The sequence below is a fragment of the Volvox carteri genome (assembly GCF_000143455.1).
Source record: "Volvox carteri f. nagariensis unplaced genomic scaffold VOLCAscaffold_3, whole genome shotgun sequence".
Taxonomy (NCBI): domain Eukaryota; kingdom Viridiplantae; phylum Chlorophyta; class Chlorophyceae; order Chlamydomonadales; family Volvocaceae; genus Volvox; species Volvox carteri.
Window position 1 is genome coordinate 2200914 of NW_003307546.1, and position 23527 is coordinate 2224440.

At 57.4% G+C, this 23527-nt stretch overlaps 4 protein-coding genes across 4 annotated transcripts; 2 read left to right on the plus strand and 2 right to left on the minus strand.

Annotated features, from left to right (window-relative positions):
• Nucleotides 1-1420: 1420 nt before the first annotated feature.
• Nucleotides 1421-4097, plus strand: VOLCADRAFT_116049 (uncharacterized protein; the record flags this gene model as incomplete). Its single annotated transcript, XM_002946416.1, has 7 exons — nucleotides 1421-1675; nucleotides 2029-2144; nucleotides 2382-2543; nucleotides 2953-3124; nucleotides 3503-3578; nucleotides 3726-3811; nucleotides 3915-4097. 7 exons carry the CDS (start codon nucleotides 1421-1423, stop codon nucleotides 4095-4097), a joined length of 1050 nt encoding a protein of 349 aa, XP_002946462.1.
• A 1647-nt stretch (nucleotides 4098-5744) lies between these two features.
• VOLCADRAFT_103050 (uncharacterized protein) lies at nucleotides 5745-13938 on the minus strand (the record flags this gene model as incomplete). Its single annotated transcript, XM_002946587.1, has 9 exons — nucleotides 5745-6755; nucleotides 6949-7146; nucleotides 7554-7801; nucleotides 8112-8309; nucleotides 9128-9475; nucleotides 10047-10226; nucleotides 10835-11470; nucleotides 12710-12758; nucleotides 13829-13938. The coding sequence occupies 9 exons, from the start codon at nucleotides 13936-13938 to the stop codon at nucleotides 6311-6313; spliced, it is 2412 nt and encodes an 803-aa protein (XP_002946633.1). The 3' UTR covers nucleotides 5745-6310.
• Nucleotides 13939-14646: 708 nt separating this feature from the next.
• VOLCADRAFT_86782 (uncharacterized protein) lies at nucleotides 14647-19142 on the plus strand (the record flags this gene model as incomplete). Its single annotated transcript, XM_002946417.1, has 4 exons — nucleotides 14647-14683; nucleotides 14770-14918; nucleotides 15143-15313; nucleotides 15705-19142. The coding sequence occupies 4 exons, from the start codon at nucleotides 14647-14649 to the stop codon at nucleotides 19140-19142; spliced, it is 3795 nt and encodes a 1264-aa protein (XP_002946463.1).
• Nucleotides 19143-20102: 960 nt separating this feature from the next.
• rps5 (component of cytosolic 80S ribosome and 40S small subunit) lies at nucleotides 20103-22741 on the minus strand. Its single transcript, XM_002946588.1, has 7 exons — nucleotides 22658-22741; nucleotides 22445-22569; nucleotides 21929-21983; nucleotides 21663-21751; nucleotides 21100-21190; nucleotides 20735-20847; nucleotides 20103-20399 (listed from the first exon to the last, which is right to left on the minus strand). The coding sequence occupies exons 1-7, from the start codon at nucleotides 22709-22711 to the stop codon at nucleotides 20345-20347; spliced, it is 582 nt and encodes a 193-aa protein (XP_002946634.1). The 5' UTR covers nucleotides 22712-22741; the 3' UTR covers nucleotides 20103-20344.
• Nucleotides 22742-23527: the final 786 nt, after the last annotated feature.

Genomic DNA, 23527 nt, shown 5'->3' on the forward strand with positions numbered 1-23527 from the left:
TTCTAACCTTCCAGCACCATCCAGTACCACAATTAAACCCCACACACACATACACCATCACACACACCTTTGACGTTGCGTTAGGGATTCCATTGCCGCCGCGTTGAACGAAGTGTTGAAGGAAGTAAAGATGTTCCTCCAATGCCTTCAACAATAACTTCCGTTGATGTACGTCAATTTTAAGCAAATATATTTAATTAAACAATATACTTTTACACACAGGAGACGTGGCGCAATGGATAGCGCATCAGACTTCGGATCTGAGGGTTGTGGGTTCGAGTCCCATCGTCTTCGGACATTTTTCCTGATGTATCTCTAACTAAGAATGTCATTTTTGCGGCTTTAGCACAATGGTCAGCTATCCTACAAATACGCTCGAAGTAGGAATATGTATCTCTTGTCTGCACAGTGCGGATTACCAAGGAAGCTGTCTTGTTTTGCATGTGAGCGGTGGGACGCTGTTGTACCCTGCTGTACAACAGAGCGCAACCATTTTCCCTTGTCCCCAGTTGTTCCGTCGCAGGTTTCCTCTCCCTAGCCATCGTTCTGCTCTGAACCATTAATCCCGACCACTCAAAGTGTTGACCACGCGAGTGCCTCTTTTCCGTGGTCCGTAGAGTGTCTGGTATGTGCCTTCGTCAATCCTTCCGTGAAACTTAAAAAAAAGGCAGTGTGGAAAACATGTGGTCCACTTCCATGCTACGGTATATGGAGACGTTGCAACATGTGTAAGGAATGTATGGACAACACAACGGCAGCTGCTATCCTATGACTATACGTCCCATGACACCACCGTGTAGCCATGCTTTGCGTTGGTCAAAGATTTAGTTCCAACGGAAACTGAGCGGTATGACTGCGGCAGGCATATGCTAATAGGGGAGGTGCGCAGGGTTCCCCAGCCAGGAGGCTGCCACTCGCCTGCCACTCGCCTGCTGCACCAGGCCGCTATCACGCTAAGCTCATTGCCGCTGACGCGGGTATGTCCTCTCGGTTTTCGGATCCTACGCGCCTCTTGGAACGTTGCTGTCGCTAGACTGTTTTAGTGCTTCGCCCGCCCAGCGTACTGGACATGGACGAGCACGCATGGACTCATTCGCCGGATGTAAGCCTGGTTACCGGTACATGGTGAAGGCGAATAGCCTCTCGTGCGATTGTACAAAATATCATTCCATCAATGTGGCCACAGGTTGCGGGTTTACACGGTGTTGAAGTCGTGGATTGCACAATCTGTCGCCTGCTTCATGCTATCCAAGCCGTACCGTACCGACATAGTCATGGGTCGAATTTGTTTAAGCATTTGTCGACAAATCTTTACACGAGCAACTTAGCCTATTCAACATTTCACGTATGACAGTTAGGTCAGGTTACATCCTTGGGGTTTTCGCAGGGAACGACATCCTTTGTTTCAAGGTTGAGAGAGATGGACTGGTTCAAAAGTGGCCTTCAGGCTGCTCAGAAACAAGCACAGGAGGCTGCAGAGAAAGCAAAGGCTCTTGCGCAACAAGCTTCAGCGCAAGCAAGAGCAATTGCGGAGCAGGCTTCTGAGCAGGCAAAGGTGCTCGCGGAGCAGGCTTCTGAGCAGGCAAAGGTGCTTGCGGAGCAGGCGACTGAACACGCCAAGGTTTTTGCAGAGCAAGCATCTGAAAAGGCGAGGCTGGCTTCGGAAAAGGCGAAGGTACGAAGAGCACACGCCCTGTGCGATGATTGATTAATCCCATGAGAGCTCAAACTTTGTAGGAATTGGCAAGCGCTGCTGCAGAGGAAGCGCAAGCTAAGTTACAGCGACTTACAGCACAGGTGGGACCACTGCGCCAGACATCCCCGCCTTGGGCGCCGGCTTAAGGTTTCTAGCAGGGTCTGTTGCTGAAAACTCAGGGGCCACCGGATGGTGGTAAAGGGAAGTCCGAGATAGCGGATGCGTAACTCCCACATGGCCTTGGGTAAGGCCTTAGGCTTTGCCCGGGTCTGATGCTTCCCTCTGAAATCCCTGCTCCACCATGCCCAACCTTTCTGCTGAATAAATACTAGACGACCAGCGGCGGTGGCGCATCCGCATCTGATGTAGACCCGGCTGAGCTGGCCAAGTACGGCATCACGTCAGGACTCCTTGAGACGATAGCAGGGATGACATACAGCACCTTCAGGTAAGACTGAAGCCTTGCACCTGTCCCAACGGCACCACTTGTAACGATGCTGCACGGTTATGTGCACGGGCTGCCCATTGGCTTACCTGATGTAACTTCGACGTGGTGCTGCTACGGTGCCGCTCCAGCCGTCGTCTACCGTTTCTCGGCATTCTCCTTTTTCCTATTCGCACCTTCATCCTTGTCCATCTTTACGCATGTCGCCCTCCCACGGTCGCCCCTTCCTCACGCCTGCAGTGACTATCCCGTGGAGTTGCTTCCCACCACAAACCCTATGGGCCTCACGACGCCCATCCCGCCGCCGGGCTTTCGGCTGAGCCCCTGGCAGGAGCGACACGCGCTGCTGGTGCTGACAAAAGGGGACCAGCTCCAGGGACTGCGCTTCGCATTGTGCCCCAAGTAAGGCCTGCCTGTGTGGGGAGCTCCAGGATGGGGCCTTGCGGCGGCTGGCGCTCGTTGGGGGTGCGGGCGTGGGTAGGTGTGGATGTTCGGCATGTGGGTGCGTATGCTGGCGACGGTATGGCGAGGATGTTAACCTGGGCGCTTTGTGTGAGAAGGTTTTTCAGTTAGGCTAAAGTGGGTTAATCATTAAGCTGTGCTTGTTATCTACCCTAAGTCACAGAGCCGGACTGTGTGGGGGCTTGGTAATTGTAGACCTAGCTGCATGCCCGAGCTGGACGCAATGCCGCCCGGGTGTCTACAGCATGGCTTATTACTGCATCTTGACAATGGCTGGATTGTAGGCTCCTACGTGACGCGCTTCGATCGCTGACCCTTTACCACTGTGCCACTGCACCGTTTCGGTCAGGCGCATGAGCGAAGAGGTTTTTTGGATTATCTACTTCACGCTGGTGAAGACATTGCTGCCGTTGGAGGCCTTTGCTAAAGACGCGCTGGAGGGTTCTGCGGCCGGGGAAGCGGTTGCAGCCGTAACGGCGGGGACTCTGATCTCCGCATCCCCCAGCGCTAAAAGCTTGCGGGTGAGTGGGCGCGCTACCGGGTGGCTTCCTGACCTTTGAGGATAGTCGAGTTAACAGTACCTCATCGCGTTGAGGTAACGCGACCAATCTTGGGCGTGTGCGCGGGCCCAGTGCGGACAGGAGCGAGAGAAATGGGGGGAAAGAAAGCAACGTGCGAGTGCTTAGCGTATGGCGCAGGTTTGATATGCCGTGGGAGTGCAAAAGTGATGTCGTGGTACCGTTTTCCCGCGGGAAAGGGTCGCTGTGGCCTACGCAGCTTACGCAGGGGGCGAGGGCGCTCACTTAGGGCGTTATTGACGAAGCGCTTGAGTCACTATGTGCGCCGAGAATAGAAACTGGCTGCCTTGCCTTCGGGCCCCCACCGACCGCTCACCGCAGGCTGCCCAAGCGGGCACTACATCGACCATGCCGGTCTCCACCCACAGCAGCACCTCCCGCCTGGCGGATGAGGCTGGTGGCAGCAGCACCCCAACTGCAGGCGCCAGAGGCACGGGCGCTACCAGCGCCGCGGCTGGGGCGGCGTGTACAGCCCCGCCCCATCCTGCAGTTGGGGATGAGGCCGTGCTGGTTGACGTGGGTGCGTCCTCTCACACGGGCGAAGACGATGATGATGACGACGGCGCGGAGGGCGGCGAGGCGGATCTGGACGAGCTGGAGGATGATCCCGAGCTGGCGGCTTACTTGGAGGTGAGGCTGTGGGGACAGTACGGATGCCAGGGCAGGGGCCAGCTACCATGGGGAGAGCAAGAAGGCCGTCCTTGGCAAACGCGAATGGTTTCATGCCACGCAGGAAGCTTTGGACGTGGCCGAGGGTGGCGAAGCTGAGGGGATATCCGACCTGGGCTCAGCAACGGACGACCTGGACGACTACATCAACCAACTGGATGCTGAGCTCGGAGCGGACGGCGGCAGCGGGGAGGGAGAGGGGGGCTCGTCCTCGCCACAACCGAAGCCAGTCCAGGAGGCCGCGTAGTGCGCTCCGTGCACTGTGGATTGTTATGGGCTAGCCCTTCTGGCGGCGCTAGCGTATGAAGCCCACCGAGCTTGGTAAGAAGTTTCGGTCTGGCTGGTCTATATATGTGAGGGTTATAAGCGGAACGTGACGTATTGGTGTGGGAGATAGTGGCCGCCTGGATGATTTGTTGTTTGCCTGTCGCGGGTAGCTATGATGCAGGATTACGAGGTCGCGAGCTGTAGGACCTCCCTTCGTCCGACGGCAGGCGGTGCAGCTCTTCCACCGAGCTGAGCGGCGCCAGGACCGACAGCGCCAAACCATTTTCGGGCTTTCATGGAACTGTCGAGTGAAATTATTTGCGGTTTGCTATCTTCGCCAGCATTGCCTTATAATTATGTGCCACTCTTGAACGTTATGTATTGGGTGCAGTGCAGGACGGATCGAGCCGTCGGTTGCGCTGTGGTAGTTACACGGCTGCTTTTGCCCGGAGGTAGCGAGACGGTAGTGCAGGACGCGTATCCATCCATGCGCTGTGAGGCGAAACTAGCGCGTACTGAGGCTCCGCGGTCGTGACGCCACCGCACGCACCACGGCTTCCGTACATATCTGTACATACGCAGTATTTGTGAAGAGTCACCTAGCAGTTGCTATTGTGCGCCACGCGGATGCACATTGCGACACAAAACCACGGTTCTGAGTAGTTTAACTGACTGCTTAGGTGCCTTAATTCATTTCAGATCCAGATCCCAAGTTCGACAGGCCGCAGGCCCGAGTATCCCGCACACGGGCACTACTATGTAATAAAACAGCTAGGTTACTCCTACTCATATATGAAGCGTTTTTTCTTCCGCTCTCGCTCTCTTTAGTACTGCGCGCTGTAGCCTTCCTCAGGCACGAGTACATCAGGGCCACCAGGGGCTCGACCAGAGGTCTTGTGTAGTGGGTTTACCGCTTGCCCTTCTGCGCGTAGCCCTTTTGCGCGTACTGCGAGCATGCGTAATATCAATGGCGAGGTTAAGAGCTATGATCTGCATGGAAGTGGACTGCGGTGCCCTGTTCCTGCAGATACGAACATCCGTACCTTCTTGCCGTAAATGAGCGGCGTCATGGAGTCTATCGCCTCTATGGCTGGCTGCTCCATCTCTCGTGTCTGTCATATGGCAGTCAAAAGGCCGTTAATATGCAGCCATCGAGAAGACTCGTAAAAGTGCTGGTGCACGACGGGAACCGGGAAACCCACCACCGGGGACGTCTTGGACGACAAGCTGAAGAGCCTGTCCTCCGGCTTAAAGGTGCGCGCCTTCTTCCGAAGGATATCCTTTGAGTTCAAGAAACCTTCAAAGCCCTACACAGGAAGCTTCATAAGTATCTTGACAGTTCTGTCGTGTGTCGGCTGGACAACCGTTGCACACCTTAAGAACGGTACCACACTGGCTGTACTCAGCTGTCAGGTAGCTATGCTCCATTTCAGCAATCTGCACAGTTTGAGGGCTTTACAGCGAGAGCGCTCTTGCCAAAGCTCGCAGACCTCCTTCAGCTCACCAAGCGCTCTATTTTGCTGAGGTCGCCTTCTAGAGTTTGCTTTAGAGCTTGAAACTCCTCCAGGAGGCTCATCCTTTGGCGGTAGTCTCGCTACATATGTAACGTTGTTGAGCACAGGTCTTTTTCGGTGGACACACGCTTACACGTAGCCATTTCGATTATTTAAATACTTTGTTTTAACTGAGCAAAACTATTGCGAGCCTGAGTAACGTAGAGAGGTGAGGGACAATTTGAGAGCCCTTGTGATGTAAAGTTTCCACTGCAGACTCCTAGCCCCCTAAATAAAGAATACATTATGTTTCAGCATCGAGGGCCTAGTAGGGTACATCCTCGACAGTACGGACACGGTTCACAACCTAACAGGCAGGCCAACATCGTGCTGCTTTGAGAACGCATCATCAGGAAAACAATGGGCAATTCCATGGTTTGCACAAAAATAACCCCCTGTAATAACCGAACACCCTTCAACTCCGGCCATGCAGTTACACCTGCATCGCGCACCCCTAACGCTATATGCCAAGGAAGTACCAGTACACTACCATGCACACGAAAATAACTCTAGCCGTTGAACCCTTTGCCATGGAACGACACAAGCGCGGCTAGGCCCCGGTGAGAGGTGTAGGATCCCTACCATGCGTCCGATGACTGTGTAACTTCTTTGCCCGGTAGCGATGTCTCCCCTAATCCTTTCACCATCGTGAGAACTCGCCCGAGGAGCGGCTCGGACGAGCACCAGCCGACCTCCAGCCATCTGCATGATGCCGCCGAGACCCGTGGGACTCTTCCTCGTCCCAGTCCCCGTCCCGCGATTCCTTCTCCCTGTCTCGGTATTCCCTTCCGCCTTCTCGAAATTTCGACCCGCCCTCCCGGCGCCCCCGCCCACCGAAACCACCCCCGGCCCCGCCCCAACCCCCACCCCTGCCTCCTTGCCGCGACCAACTGCCGCCCCGCCGCTGTCCCGTGTAGCCGCCCTGCGCCCTCGACCTGTCCGCCATCCGCCGCAGCTCCGCAGGCACCTCCTGGCCCGCCCCCTCCAATACCTCCAACAACGACCTCGCAACGCCTCCGTCGCGGGAACGGTTCACTAGCGCCAGCGAGTTTCCTTTCGCGCCTGCACGCCCCGTACGGCCGATTCTGGGGTGGGGAGGCGGGGCAGGGTGTGTTGGCGGAGGAGCGGACGCAACACGAGGACGCGAGACCAGGTCGGGGAAAGAGATGTCGGGGGAGGACAGCAAACCCAAATAGGCAACAGGAAATTAAGAGCGCGCAAGCGGGATTACGAGCTTGATCTCCACACAGGTGGATGGACAAAGCATGTACATCTTACCTGTGGACGTACATCTCAATGTCCTGCGGCATGTCGTAGTTGACAACGCATGTCACATGCGGGATGTCCAGTCCTCTTGCCGCTACGTCGGTGGCCACAAGCACAGGTACCCGACCCGCCTTGAACTTGGCCAGTGCGTAGTCGCGGGCAGCCTGGGACTTATCGCCGTGCAAGCTGGCGGCTTGGAAGGGCATGGTGCTGCGCAGGGCCGGCGGAAAGGGTGGTGGGAAGAGCCAGGGGAACTGCTATGGGGCGGCTCAGCTGCAACAGATGATGGACGACACCATCATCTGAACAGCCTTTTGGCACTGAAACGGGTGGTTGGAAGTGTTGTGTACGTCAGGACATGCATGACGTACACAAGTACACTCATGTACACGGGGGGACCGTACACGAGTACATCGGGGGAGAGGAGTAAGGTTTGAAGCATTCGAAAATCGGAAGTCCATGCTACCTATATACGGAAAGATCATGGATTCATGAACCAGGTCAGGGCCAAGGCAGCCGCGCTCTAGTGGCCGCTCAGGAAAACATATTTATAGAGACCCGCAGATCACCACACGCACATGCGATGTCCCGTACAATCCGTACAACCACACACGTACTTGTTGATGTTGTGCGTCAAGTGGTCGCAGCCGGCCTTCGTTTCGCAAAACACAATGGCACGCCGCACCCGCCGGCCCTCGCCGCCCCGGCCCTGGCCACCTCCACCGGCCTCCGATTCCTCCCCGTCGGACTGCTCATCGCCCTTCGCAAACTGCTCTCGCAAGTACGCCTCCAGCGCATCCAGCTTGTCAGCCCCATCTACCACCTGTACACGCTGCGTGATGGTGGCTGCAGCGACCGGCTTGGACTGCAGAGGAGAAGAGACGGGGTTGGGGATCGAGGGCTTTGGTTTAGCAGAAACCGCGTCATGGCTGCCTAGGGGGAAATTCAGCCAGGTGCGGCTCAGGCGAAGGGAAAAAAACCAAGCTATGGGTAAACGAATTGTTAATGGAGTGGATGCATAAACAAAACATTCCACATCTTGGAGGATGAAGACCTGCGGGCATCGGCGAAACAAAATAGCATTTGCTAAGCATGTCAAATATATTATTTATCTGTGAGACATCACAAATAATCCCAAGTTTCCTGCCGTTCCCTCCTCGCTCCAACACACGCACCTGAACATCGCCGATAAAGAGCCGCACCGCTCGTCGTTTAGTAAAGGCCGCCGCCGCCTGTCTCACGTCACTGGGCCAGGTAGCCGAGAAAAACAGCGTCTGCCGATCTGCCGACATGTACCGGGACACTTCCGCGATCTGCTCTTCAAAGCCCATGTCCAACATCCGGTCGGCTTCGTCCAATACGAGGTACGACACCTATATGGCATGGCAAGGTGTGGCGTGTCTAGGTACGGCATACACTACAATACTACCTCTCTTTGATACGCGGAGCCGCAGTAGCGCCTCTGGTGGTGTGGTGAGCTGCGAGGAGCTCGCACGAGGCCAAGTCCCTTGTTCCATTGCGGCACCTCTCGAAAAGATGCCATGCCCGCCCAGACACGAGGTGCCCTTCAGGATCAGAAAAAAACCACCTTGATTGAATATTCGTGTTCGTGTTTCCCCAGGTGTGCTGGTATGTCAATGTTAAGTGCTGGGGAAGGGTTTCGGCAGCTCATCAACAAAATCATTAAATACATTAACTGCACGAGTTCCAGTTCTAGTGAAGGCGGCACCAGCCCACCTGGCTACAACAGGCAACTCCGTGGCAGCTGCACCGCACGAGTCCGATACACACTTTGTGGACCAGACTGCATGCCCCCTCGGGGAACCGAAGGACCTGCGGCAGCTGACAACCCCCCCCCGCCGTGTCCAGCCTGCCTGCCTACCCCGGGCTCGCTACTCCGGCCCACATAGTTGCCAAGGGACGACCTGTCATAACCCTAAACCAGCTTGCCCTGCTTCACCACATTCCCCAACCTCATCCCACTCCGCCCCAGCTCCCTAGCCCCAACCCCTCCAGCTCCAAACCCCTGGAAAACGCCACGATCCCCCCGACTCCGCGTGTCTTAGTGTCTTTTGAGACTACAGAAAAGAAGCGGCCCACGTTCCCCCCGTACCAGTTGCTGCTTCGACCTTCTGCAAGGGATCACCCTCCCCAAGCCTTCCTCCTCCTTCACAACCCCGAGAAGTCCCACCTGCTTCATTCGGATGTCGCCCGCCTCAATGAAGTCCAGGAGCCGACCCGGCGTGGCAATCAGCAGGTGAGGGAGCCGCCTGAGCTCCTCCAGCTGCCCCCCACGTGCCGCACCGCCATACACACACGCGCTGCGCAGACCCCCCTCCACCTCGCCCCGGTGGCCCCATCGATGCTGCCGGCCGAAGCGACCCGATGACGGCGGCGGCCGCTGCTGCTGCTGCTGAGGGCCGCTGCTGACCACCACATGTGAAAAGCGACGGGCCTCCGCCTCGATCTGCCGAGCCAGTTCGCGAGTGGGTGCCAGTACGACAGCAGTCGGGCCCAGCGCGGGGTCGCAACCGCGTGCCTGTGGGGAGGTGTGTGTGTGTGTGTGTGTGTTGGGGGGGAGGAGGAGGGGGTTTCGGCATCACAGGGCAGGAGGAGGAGCTGGCTGCGTCATAGGCCCTGATACCTTGTGGCTTCAGCTATACCAGCACTCAAAGCAGCTAGTGCAACTGCCGACACAACGGGCTGCAACTGCAGGCTGTGGGGCTACGGGGCATTGCAGTCCTGAAGGTAAGGAATGTAAGTCCTTGATAACCCAAGACACTTGCAGTGCCCCGCAGCCGCGTTGCAGTCCCTGACCTTGACACGATGCGGTAATAGTTTCAAGTTTCAAGTTGTTGGCCCCCCGACTGTGTAGCCAAGGCCGGGGCGTCGCGCGTGGATTTGTTCGGAAGACCGCAAACCAGCCTCATCCTACCGAACCCCCCGTCTCTCCTCAAGCCTACCCCCCTTCCCTCCGTCCCCCGCACGACACTGCATCACCCGACCGCCGAATTGCTCGCAGCCCACAGGCACGCAGACCCCCTCCACTGCAGCCTCATCCATAACCCTTGGCCCCCCCCTTGGGAACACGACACCCCTTGCACACACACCTCCCACCCGTCTCCCGTTGCTGCCTCGCTTGCCTGGATGTGCAGGAGCGCGGGCAGCAGGAACCCCAACGTCTTGCCCGAGCCTGTTGAGGCAATGGCCACCAGGTCGCGACCCGCCAGGGCGATGGGCCAGGCCTGGGCCTGGATGGGGCTGGGTTCGCCGTAACGGGCCGAATGAAGCTGCGAGGAGCAGGTTAACATCCCGGGGGGGTGTCCCCAGCGAGGACGGGGCGGAAGAGGTTCTGGTTCGTTCAACAGGTGATGGTGCTTCAACAGAAGGCAGTGCATTCATGCAGAAGCAGCAGGGGGAGTGGGGATGTGCGGCGAGCAGAGACCGCACCCGTCACTATGCTGCCGGCCAACGAGGATACGGCAAGGACGCGACGAAGGGGGGGACGGGGCGATTGGAGGACATGGCGGTATGAGCTTTCTCGCTGACGTCACCGCCTGTGATGTTGTTCATAATGACCCACACATCCAAAGCCTTGTAACTGCTAATCCGAAACCTGAAGTCCAGAAACCGAAAAACCCACCGTCCCTTCAAGGCGCTTTCCGTAACCTCAGTAGCAGCAGCTGCAGGTTAACGCCGTATGCAGGTCACCAAGTACTTCCGCTACGTTACGCTGAGGATCCCAGTGTCCCATTACCGCGGCATCAACTGCCTGCACCTCATTCCTTCATGGGCTCTTTTGCTTGGCTAACGACGTGGCCGCACCCTCCCTTCTTTCCCCTCTTCCCCCGGTATCCCAACTCCCTCCCCAACCCCAACCGTCCTACCCCCCACCCACCACATCCATGACTGCGGGGGGAAAGGGCGCGTCACGAAACGCTTGGAAAGGCTCAGGGATGTTTGCAACACTGCCGGGGTGCTCCGGGTCCTCCACTACAACGCCGTGGCGCTGCCGATACTCCTCTGCAGTGAGCAGTTCCCCCGCCTTCACTGCCCCCGGCCCCGCCGCGACGCCCAGGTGCGGCAGCGGGGCAGTGTGGCGGGGACGGCTGGAAAGGGAGACCCCTCCTGCTGGTACGTCAGGTGCTGCTGCCGCCGCTTCGTCTGTCTCAGCGTAAGTGGCAGCGTGCTTGCCGTACATCCGGATACCCCCATGGAGAGACAGCGGCTGGCACGGCTGCGGCAGCGGCAGCCGCACGCCGGTGCATGAGAAGGGGTACAGAAGGGTCTTGTGGCTGGGTTGGGCTGCTACTGCTACTGCTGTCGCTATTTGATTCGGGTCGAGCAGAGCGCCTGAGTGCTGCTGCTGTGACAGATGGTGCAGATAGTCGGCACGTGGCAGGGGCCGGGTCCACGGCGGTGCCGGGAGGGTGACGGGAACGTGCGGTATTACTCCTTCCTTGTCGCCGCCTGATAGACACTCCGAGTCGTCGCTGCCACAACATGCAGGAGTGCTGCCGCCCTCAGAGGAGCTCTGCGTGCGTGCGTGCGTGCGTGCGTGTGTACATGCGTCAGTGTGTATGTCTGTGCTGGCATGATGACGTCAACAGGCAAAACAGTGCTGTGGAGTGACCGGGAGGTTCCTGCAACAAAACGAACGAAACTGCAGAGGTTGTCCATGGGACCGAATCGCGCGACTTGAGTGATGGTGTGCCTCCGCCCCTTGGACAGATGCTGTCGACAGCGACAGAAATGTGCGGTTGTGACGAAGTCCTTTAGTGTCCCCAGACGGGTGCAACACCTCAACGGAGCGTTGTAGAAAAATTTCAGCAGAAGCCGATTAGGATAGCTCTGCTCGCCAACCGGGTGTATGCACGTGCAGCGTGCGACAACCACTATTAATAAGCAGCGACGGGTGTTAAGATTTACCGTGCAGCTGGTAGAATCGCAGGAATCCGTCATGCCTTGAACGGCCTGTGCAGCGAAGCCGTATGTGGGCTGCGCCCGGGCATGCAGGGCAAACTGCGGCAACGCCGAAAGCGGAGCTGCCCATGTGGAGCCACTGAGTACACCTGCGATATCAAAAACATTTCTGCAAGAACCCTTCGTGTCGAGCACTGCTGTACAAGCCGACACTGGTAGTTATCATCAGAAAGCTCAGCAATCGCCACGATAGCCACCGCACACCTGCGCTGCGCAAGCAGCTGCGCCCGAACCGACCACACTCGCTGTACCCTCCGAAACGTCCGGCGGCCCGCAAAATGCGCGCTGCTGTCTGGAAAGAGCGCGTTGACGACATTCTCGCAAGCGATCTCGTCCGTAAACCTTACAAAATTATAGAACAAAGTCGCAAGTGACTTTATATGTATAATATTGGCGACGCTTTGCAAATTAAATTTGCTGTGTCATGCTATGGTAAATCGTAAATCCAGTTGCTCTCATGCTCAGAACAAACGGTCGCTATATGCAAACCAATCAAACACACCGCGACATGCATTTGGCCCACAAAGGAAGGTCGCCGTCATTCGTTGTACTGTTTCGTACTGTCTTACGACACCAACTAGCCCTCCTGCGTGCAAGACTACTCTTTGAGTTCATATAACCCCCTACCTCCCCTCCTCTAATCACACGCTCGAAAATACACAATTAAGCAAAACTGCCTCCCTGTTCTCGGTCGCGAGCCCTGCACTCCATTGCCGCCAGTCACGTAGCATAGCCCGTCAGGAAGATATATACGGATCGGCTCGACGGTATGGTGAAATGCGATGCCCACCGCCGAAGTACCATCCTCCCCCCAGTGAACAAAAACATGCGAGGATAGCCTGCAGGTCAGGGAAAGGCGACCGGAGAGGTGCTTACCGACAAAAGCCCAATACACAAGCCCCCCGTGATCGAATCAAAATAAGGAATGGTGGTAATCATGTTCCGAAGGCCGAGCACTGCGAAGTTGGGTGCAGCTAATGCAAATATGCCATTCGAAATTTTGGATCAATCCGTGATGCCTCGTGTTCCGTGTCCGGCGTTGCACACGCCTCCCAAGGCAACAATACGTTTTGAAGTTAACTACAACACAATTCACTGCACATACACAGCACTACACATACCATTATAATCATGATGGCGAAAGAGCTTCCATAGTGAATCTTGCATTGGCAGGTTTCGTCGTCGGGCACGTATCGGAGCGGTCCTTTGTAACAACAGCATAATCCGCAGGCCCTGCCACGAGACGGGAGCAACACCCCGGCGTTCCAATGGGTGGCGATAATGGCCGGGTTTTGAAGGGTCCAGGGGCACTTCACGCAATGCGCATAGGATAACCACAATATTTTGGCTGTGGGGTGGCGCTTGGATGCGAAGCAAAATGGTAGCAAATCGGTATCTGAGGTGCTGGAGAAATGCTTGCACGCCCGAAGGCCTGGGAAGAGCTGCGGATGCTTAGGGGGTTGTGTGGAAACTGGTGTGGCACGCGTGTATTCAGAGGCTGTCGCATAGAGCCCGACAAGAACTTCATCCGAAAGGAAATCCCTATGGAAGCCCCGTGAGACTTTTGTATATGGCGGACTCAGACCCTGGATCGCCGCACTATTTTCCCTCACCGAAGGGGTGTGTTCCCCTTCGGGGAGACGAAGAAGAGACTTTGGGGATGAACTAAAGGGGAAGAAGACGTAGGGGGGTTCCCCTTCGTCTCCCCGAAGGGGAACAACCCTTTAGTTCTTCCTGTTACATGGGATGGCGCTTGCGGAGCTACGGAGAACTAGTCAGGGTTTAGGGGCTTCTGTCCACCAGGAAGTGCCAAGAACCCGAGCAAACGCACCGTCATTTTCATCATTTTCAAAAGTGTAGCAGTGAGAGGCCCAGGCAAGGCGAAAATAGGTCGACATTGGCCACTTACCCGCAGGTCCCTTTCATGGTCCTGTCCGCGCACATCGGGTCCTGTGCGATTGCCAAGCTTGCACAAGCTGCTAGGCAGGCAAGCAGCAGAAGCCAGAAACTCGCGCCCATTTTTGTAAGTTGTAAATCGGCGAGTGACGACGAACGCGTTAAGTGTACCATCAATGGAGGAATGCCAATTATAGGGAAGCAAGGTAAATCGCGAAAGAAGCCTCAGTTTGGCCGAAGGCAGGCCTACACCTGTCTTCGTACAGCGAAGAAAGACGTGTTGCACACCAGTTTTCTTTGCTTTGAAGGGTAAGTTTACATGTGTCTATGTAGGGAAGGTGAAGGCAATGTCTCTATCTACGAAAGTGATGTTCTGGCCGTAACCTTCCTTCCTCTCCTGTTGATATCTATGCCAGAGTTTCTTACCTGGTCTTCCACATAATGTTATGACTCAGCTTTCAGACGCAATAGACGCGAGCGTATTGTAGGCTCTATGTGCAATGGCTGCAACGCAACTGAGTGTTACTGCCGAAAGTCCAGCTCTGTACTACGAATAATGTGTTTTACCGATAACATGTTAGGATGGGGCCTCGGGGATTTGTGCTTTCGGATGATAGTGCTGTGAGTAGCGGGTACCAGTCGCCTGTCTACCGGGAGTCCTCGGCATCCTATCCTCCGCTCCGCACCATGCAGCAGCCAGTTAGTCCAAGTACGTTGCAGATGCAGCTTCATTCGCTGCAGATGCAGCTACAGTTACAGTCTTCGAACGGTCAGGCATCACAACATCAGCAACCGCGGATTTCAGGATTAGGAACTGCTTCATCAATAGCCATGACACCAACGAGCAGTCTCGGCTTAACCTTTGGAGGTGCGTCTTTGACTTTTCGTTTATAACGTTACGGCCAATGGACAGGTGGTTATGAACCCAAGCACCGCCGACCGCCTCCCAACCAGGACCTACACCCACGCATGTATTGCTCGTGTTAAGCGAGCCCAGCTTGGGTGCAATCTTCCGCCAGGCGCTGTCTCAGGCCCCTGTACCGAGCGTGCTACACCTCGCCAGCACACTCGAGATGTGGGCCGTCATCGAGCAAATAAAAAAGGTGAAGCGCACCTCTTTTATTCTGCGCGGAGATCCCGGGAAGGGAACGGATGGGAACGGAAGAGCGGCTCTCACCATCCGCCGGTTACAGAACGCATATCCCATCCGTCCAAGCATTAGTATCTGCTTAATCTTTACCGTAACATCGAAGCAGCCTGCGACATGCCTCCCAACCAACAACCAAATACAATTCTGTTCTCTTGTGTCCTGTCTCTCCTTGTGTAGGCAGCCGGCCGACCCTCGGGCCCAGACATAGTCTTTTTCCAGCCTGAAGTCCTGATGGCCAACCCGGGTACGGTGCTGCGGCTGAAGCAAGCGTGCGGCGCCAATTGCACTGCGGTAGTGCTCCAGGGAAGCGAGGCCATTGCCCGAGCACTGCAAGCAGACGACTTCCTGGTAAGCGCCAGGGCACCGGAGGGGCTGCGGAAAATCACACGGGATTTATAAAAGCACGTGCGTCTGGTCATGAAGCGTGGACGAGTGGGCAAGCGCGTGGTGTCCACACGCGAGGGCGAAGTGGTTACTTATTGCCGCAAAGGATGTGCTTGGCACTGGCGTGTGACTGGCTCTGGCCAATCATTACGGACTATACCAAACGACCCGCGCCCTGCAAATGTCAAATCCACCGGTGACGAGTCGCATGGGCGAGGTAGCTGATGTTCATTAAAACGCTCTGACGCCTACCAGCCAGCCTTCTAACTTGTCTAAGGATGCACCACCCGCCTGTACCAATCGCTCACACGTCCAAATGGTGGCGGGATTGCCGCCTCGTGTCTGCCCTCGACAGGGGGCCCCCACGCCTTCACAACCCCTGCGCAAGGAGGACCTGGCGCTGATGATTCTTAGGTGGTGTGGAGGCCGGCAGAAGGCCAGTGGCAGCAGCTCCACCGCATCCAGTGCCCTATCTGCCGGTACTGCCTCAGTGGCCAGCGGCCCCACAACGACGACGGCAATGCCCAGCACCCTGGGCTCCACGCCGTCCGCAGTATCTCTGCCCAGCACTACCTTGTCTCCCGTTTTGTCCGCCCAGATATCCCAGCTCCAGGCGCTGCAGGCGAAGCAGCAGACAAAGCAAAGGGAGCAGAAGTCACCCGGCGGCGCTGCTGCTCTGGCCGCAATGCAGCTTCGTAGCAGCGGGACTGAGATTGAACCGGCATTGGGGCACGGCGTCTCGCCGCCGCGCCGTCCCCCGCCTCTGCGCCTAGCGAGTGCGGGGATCGTGCCGTCGGATGTGCAGCCGGAGTTGGAGCGCAGCTTGGCGCGCGCCACCGTTCCCATGGCCCATGCAAGTGCCAACGGCAACTTCAGCACTGGCGCCACAGACGTCAGCGACCTGGTGGCGCAGGTTGCGGAGTTGCGCCGCAAGCTTCAGAATAAGTCGCGGGCGGGCCCTTTGCAGTCCCCGACGGGCGCGGGTGGAAGCAAAGGGGCCCCCGTGGCCCTGTCTCCAGCTAGCAGCTTGAGTGGGTACATGCACGGCGCCAGCGGGACTCTGGCGGGGATGCTGAGCAGCGGCGGGGCAGGGCTGGGTGGTGCGGCCGCCTTGGGGCCATCGCTCAGCCAACAGCTGCCGCCGCAACCATCCTCTCACCAGGACTTGCAGCTTCAGCTGCAGAGTCTGCAAGCAAAGCAGCAGTCAATGCTGCAGAATTTTGCGGCCTACGATGGCGGTGGCCGTCGCAGTAGTTGGGAAGCAAGCAGTGGAAACGACGGTGACGGCATGACGCAACAGGTCTCTTTGCCGGGCGCCGCAGCTACGCCTGGCCTGGCGACAGCCAGCTCGGCAAACCGCACTAGGCGACCGAACGGGGCGCCGCCGCTGCAGACCTCCGGTAGCCTGGTACGGCCGGCCGGGGCAGCCGCCGCCGCCGCGGTGGTGCACAGCCTCACGGGGCCACGTCCGCCGTCACCTGTGCCTTCGCCATCGCCCGCGTCACAGCTTGCCAACATCCAACTGCAGCAACAGCTCTTGCAACTCCAGCAGCTACAGCTGCAGCTACAGCAGCAGCAGCAGCGCATCGTGTTGAGAGCCTCGGCGCCGGCATCCTCTTTGACCATGGAACCCCTGCCACCCGGACCCGGAGGCAGGTTGTCAAGCACCAGCCCGAATGGTAGCCAAACCAGCAACATCGGAAGCCCGCTCCCTAGCCCCGGCAGCGCCCCTGGCCCACTCCAGACTAGCGTCTCCACACCGGGCAGTGACAGCGGCTCGGTATCGCGCTCCAATTCCTTCGTGGCCGCTGGCGGAACCCGGTACCGTCCACCGCGGGCGCGCTCGCCGTCTCCACTCGGCGGCGCTACCGGCGCCGGCGCCGGCCACATGAGTGACACGTACCCGGGTCTGGGAGCCTCGCGCTTTGCATCGCTGCAGCTCCGGAGCGGCAGCGGCAGCGGCGCCAATGGTGCCGCGGCCAACGGCAGCACCGGCGGCAGCCGGCACGGTGTCGGTAACAACAGCGGGCACACCAGCGACAGCGGCACCAGCCCGGACCTGGGCGCCAGCGCGCGCAACAGCATGCGCAGCGTCAGTACGACACTGGCGAGCAAATCTGGAGACGACGCCATCGCAGCGGCGCTCAGTGTTGCCTCAGTTGAGGCTGATGGAGAGGCTGACTCGCCCGCTAGCAAAGCCGAAGACGCCGCCGCCTCCGTATCCGCAGCAGCCGGCGGGCCCAGTTCCCTATCGGATGCGCTGCAAAATATGGAGCCAACGGGCGACGGCGGCAGTAGCACCGATGGGCGCAGTCTCATGGACGCTTCCTTTGCGCTGGAGGACTCGGGGGCGGGCGGCCGCGGCAGCATCAGCGGTGGCGTTGCATCTTCCATCGACCTCCAGCCCAGGCCCAGCAGCAGCCCAGGTCCGACGGGATCGGGATCGCCGCAGCAGCAGCCAGCCCAAGAGCGTCAGCTCCACCATTCAAATCATGGGCGCTTGGCGCTGGGCTCCCATCGGCTATCGGCCACCTCGGTTCAGACAGAGTCAGCAGAGGAAGGCGACCAGCCGCTGCACGCCCAAGCCGTTTCCGCTCGTCAGGCCGTCCAAGTCGCCAAGCCCTCGGCTGCCGGGAGCTCCGTTGACCTCGCCAACGGGCCCAGCAGCAAGGAACGTAAAGGTACAACAGCCTTCGCAACAGCGGCCATTGCAGCGGCGGCAGTGGTGTATTTGGACGCCGCAGTGGAGCAGTCCGCGCAGAGCCGGTCACCGCAGGAGGCTCAGTCGGCGGTCGCAGGAGGCAAAGCGAACGTGCCTGGCTCGCGTTCCGGCTCTGACGGAGTTGTACGGATCCAGGGCTCCTCCATCGGCAGGGTCGACCCACGGGTCGGCTTCTCTGAGGACATGGTTCGTTTGGCATCACCGGGGGGAAGCGGTGAAGTTCAGATCCCGCCACCGCCATCGGTGATGTCTGTGCAACCATCCAGCAGCAAAGGAAGTGGCAGGGAAGGCGGCAGCGGCAGGGGGAGCGTGGGGGCCCCGGCAGCAGTAGCAGCGCTGCCTCAAGCTACAAGCCAGGCGGCCAGGCTCCCACGGACCGACAGCCAAGGCGAGGACCGCTTGCCGTCCATTGACGGCTCGCAGCCACTTACTGCCGCTGTCACACGGAGCGGCGGCGGCAGTAGTACAGCAGCCATCGGCAACGGCAGTTGCAGCCTCCGTCGCCAGGCCAGCGCCCGCAGCACAGATGTTGATGGCCGCCGTGCTGGCAGGGCGTCCTCAAGCGCCCAGACGGGGGTTGTGTACAGCGACAGCCCATCCACAGACGATAGCGGCAAATCCGCCCGTGATGGCAACATTGCCACCTCGGAGCTGCGGGACCGATCTTCCACTCGCAGCAGCGCTCCGGCCGGCATGCATGAGACACATCAACCGAACGACGGGCCAAGCCTAGTTGCTAGCATCGAGGGATCCATTACTGCAGGCCTAGCTCGCACTGCTAGCCACGGTGCTGGGCAGCGTGAGCCGCCGCTGCCCTCCTCCGCAAGCAGGGGACGCTCTGTCACGACTACGGTGGATGCCAGCTGCTATACAGATGACATCTTTGCGGCGCTGCAAGCGCATGAGCGGACGGAGATGGTCACGCCGGCGCGGCTAGTTGGCGGGGAGCCCCAACCGCTACAGTTACAACCGCCATCGCGGCCACCGACACCACCAGCACGGCGCGCGGCGCGCATCTTGCTATGCTCGCATCCGATCGTCATCACGCGTGAGGATTTTCTACCATTTTGAGATCAAGACACAGCTGAGGACGCACTGAGCGGGCGGGGATCAAGGTGATCCCGCCAACGGATTCAAGCTGTAACGTAGACGCTACCGGGTCGCTGGGTTTTGGAAGGCCTTGAAAAGCAGTGGGCGCAGGCCGGGAAACCGCCCTGAAATGGGCGTGCTTGGTGTTCTTGCAAAACCTGCAGGATTGATCTTCTATTGATGCGTGGATTTTTTGGCCGCAATGCGCTTCACGTGCCCCGGCAATTCTGCCGTGCTTGAGTTGACTTAATGCATATGGGGTCAGAGCCAGGTGAGGACTTCCTGGCAGACAAGGTTGGTTGAAGACTGAAATTGGAGCTCGGTGAGCGCGGTACGACAAGTGATGACAGTATCCAGTTGGAGCGAGGCGCACCCGCCTCGGTTCTCGCATCTATTAGCCTTTTGCCGCCAGATAATTGCTGCAGGGAGTGGGTGGCCAAGCCAGAGCCTAAGCTGTCCTTTCCAAATGAGGATGATGTAGTAGTGTACTAGGGTGTATGTTGGGATGTAGAAAGGGCCTCTCGATTGCAGTATGCAGTTGTGATGTGCATATGTGAGGCGTAAGGGAATCGCTGTCGCACAACAATGGCGTTGCCTAGGCAAAAACAAGTGCAAGGCAGGGGGGACAGCCTGTGCTAAGCCCACAGGCAAATCCCAGGGCGAGTCTTGCAGCCATGATCGCTTCGTCGTAAGCCATCAAAATTTCAAAGTGAGACTGGCGGCCCACGGTCCGCAGTCGGACAAGGCCAAATAATGAGATGATGTGGAGAAGAGCTATGCAAGTTAGGGTGGCAATCTCAGACTTTACTTTCGTGGTTTTGATGTATCCCTGGCTCTCGTCGACGCAAATCAATCGAGATATTCATCGGTCTTGGTTTAGTGAGCATTTGCAGGCTCATGGGTAATCGCATGCTTGCCAGCTGTGGCACGCTGTCGCTAATACTGGCAGCGAGTTACACTCTATACGTGAACTTTTCTCTTACGACTGGTGGGGTTGTGTGTGATTGAAGCTTAGTGTAACTACGCAAGGCTATCGATAGGCCAGGGCAGCACACTGTGAGAATGGACTGCCATAAGCTACAGCGGTATCGGTTTTTACAGCAACACGCCCTGGATGGCCAAACGCCATAACCCACAAAACACGCTGCTGTAGCATCTGCTCCCTCCCTGCAGCTGCAACTGCTTTAGCGGTTGGCCTTGGCCACGCGCTCAATCTCGTCCTTCTTTTTAATCGCGTAGCTGTGGCGGAGGAGGCGGTCAATGGGGAGGAACATTAGGAGACCAAAATGACGTATTTCGGCCTATCATATGATTCCATTGAACAATCCCGCTAGGAAGGATAAACCCCACATCGGACAATCCACCCGCCTGTCACCCAGCCTTCGCAAAAACTGGCGCATAAAACTGGAAGCACATCCGCCCTGACCCGGCAGCAGGTTCAGCATTAGTTGACACGAACATGTCCGCAAAAGGCTGCAAAGCGGACAGCACCCACAGTGCGGCTTCTGCCAAATAGACGCTGCAACTTGCCTGACTTGGCCTCACCAATTTTTAAAACTGGAAACAACGCCTACCTGTTAGACGAGCCCTTGGCGGCGTTTACCAGCTCGTCAGCCAGGCACTCCGCAATCGTCTTAATGTTGCGGAACGCGGCCTCGCGAGCGCCGGTCGTGAGCAGGTAAATAGCCTGATGCGGCATGTGGCAAAGATGCGGCACCATCCAGGAACATACGCTAAGAACGCACGCATCTGCAGCATTGGAGCCTCTAAACTGAAGGTTACGCAACGCACGACGACGGTCACCTTGTTCATATCCCACTGGGCGGGCGTCTTTCTAGCCCAATAATTAGAAGTTCCACTAGCCCCTTTACCGTTGAAGCCGGGAGCCCCAAGGTCCAGTCTCAGTCCCCAAAGGAAACCCCCTCGACTAAGCGCCCACCTGGTTCACGCGGCGCAATGGCGAGATATCGACAGCCTGACGGCGGACCACACCAGCCGAGCCAATGCGGGTCGCATCCTCACGCGGTCCACTTTAGGCACAATCGGGCCCAAAGAGATGGGAGGGTCGCAGCACGTTAAGTGCTCCAATCGTTCGACTTAACCTGATGCCGGGACTAGACAATGCAGGAAAGTTGCGCCTTGCACTCCGAAGGCAAGGGCACGAAGTGGGGCCCCGGGGGAGCACGCCGGTGCCATTTCCCCTGCTCAGAGGGCTGCACTCTAAAACGATGATGAACCTGAACGTTATTTTCCAGGAACGCCAGCTAGGCCACTGCCAGAAGACAAAAGTAACGCAACCCTTGTCAAGCGTACTAAAAGGGAGCTTCCTGATCCGCGCTAACGGCCGCCTTAAGAAGAGCACCCTGGCATGCACATGATTTCCTGCCCTTTACTTCTAGCTACTAGACCGGTAGCATCTTTTATGAGACGATGCGTGCTGCCTTCCCCATTTCGTTAGCTTTATGCTCCGCTGCCATGCCGCTACCAGGCCCAGTGACGCACCTGTTGATAATGGCGTCCACTAGCACCTGGATAGGGTTCTGATCCGTCAGCAGGTGAATGATGTCGAAGGCGTGCTTCACAATCCGGACCTGCAAATGCGGGCAGCCAACGTACGCGCTTGTAGGGCGGCCAAGCACACAAGACCCAATCGAAGCGAGCTGCACTTAACGATGCTGCCAAACATGGCAACCTGGAAAGCATGCCACGCATTTGAAGCTGTGCACCTTGCATATACCCCCGAAACCCGACATGGACATGATCCTTACCGCCATCAACTTCTTGCCGTTGTTGCGGCCGTGCATCATCAGCGAGTTGCACAGCCTGCATGCATACGTGAAGCCAGCTTATCACCCTTGGGAAAGAACGACGCAAGGCAAATCAAGCTCAGAGTGCCTCCCAACACCGGCGTCGCGTAACCCCAGTTATGGTGGAAACCCGGCAAGTCCTCACACAACAGCCCGACGCCCAACCATCGCTCCCACGGGCGCCAAAACCACGCACAGTCAAAAACTCGAGTGCCTAGTGGGAGGGCACGCTACGGAACAAGATTGGACAAGAGTGTTGACGACCAAGCTAGAAAACACTCCACATTGCGCTGAATGCATCGAGTCGAATGCAGCTGCCCAGCACAACCAGCACGATGAAGTCGACCGCCGTAAGCTGTATAGTTTTTGCCAAGTACACCAGCTGCCCCTCTCCCGAAGCGGTCGTCGCTGCTATCGGCCGGCGTACCGGCGGCGCCAGTCCCCAAAGCAGCCTGCGTTTCTGCATGCTGTCCGCACCTCTCAACAATCGGGCAAAGCGCCTTGCGAAAGCGCTTCTTCTGGTAGCGCCCAGCCGTGTGCGGCACGTAGACCGCATACTTAGTCTTCACGGCGATGTAGTCCTCCAGGGAAATGTCCTGGACCTGCACACGCCCATGGATGCCATAAAACTATTCAATTTATCCGTAACAAAGAAGTCCATTCCCGTGATGTAAAGTTTAGCCGCCCCACCTCAATGTCCTCAAAAGACCATTTCCCAAACAGCTTCACATCTGGAGTCGCCATGGTGACGAGCTAGGGTGGAAGAGGACTCAGAGAGAAAGGGAGAAAACATTTGTGTCAGGGAAATTTCATTCCCGCTCGTCCAGCGGCTCCAGGGTGGCGCACGAAAGGGGCAGGCATAATTCTCAGTACTGGTGCTTCTAACTTAAATTATTATTGTTTTCAGTATACTATTCGCAGTCTAATTAAGTCTAATATAGCAAAAAGCTCATAGCTCAAACTCAACTGCAGAAAGAAGTGTCCTTGAGTAATATAGCAACCCCGGTCCGTGCCAGTTTATGGTCGCCGTTAAACAAGCGCCTAGAGGGAAGGGGACGGGCACGTTGGGGAGAGGGTGGGCATACCAATTTGGTGTCTAGTACTTGGCAGGTGCCGGATCACCTGACTCCCCGCCCACCAATCAGCTTCATAGTTTTGCAGATATGCTCTGTACTGACGCAGCATGGGACTTAGGTTGCGTATATTGCAACCATTGGTGGGACTTGCAAATTCCGGACGTGGTTGGGATTTGGTTATAAAGGCTTTGGACCCCAGGGACACCCTCAGATGCATAACACGCGCAAGCACATTTCATCAAGTGCCATGGAAGGGACGCCCTCGGCCGGCCCGTTATACCGTCCCCGTGGGACACAGGGCATGAATTCACGAAACCGAAGCCGATAATCCTGCGTCCAGTCTGTCCTTTTGTGTTCACTTACGGTTCACTTCTCCGCACAAGCCCCATTGGACACCGTCACCGGTCCGATCAAAGTTCATCACCGCTGTTAAGCAATGCACATGAGCCATTGGAACGCGCGCTCTTTCCCTTAGATACCATGG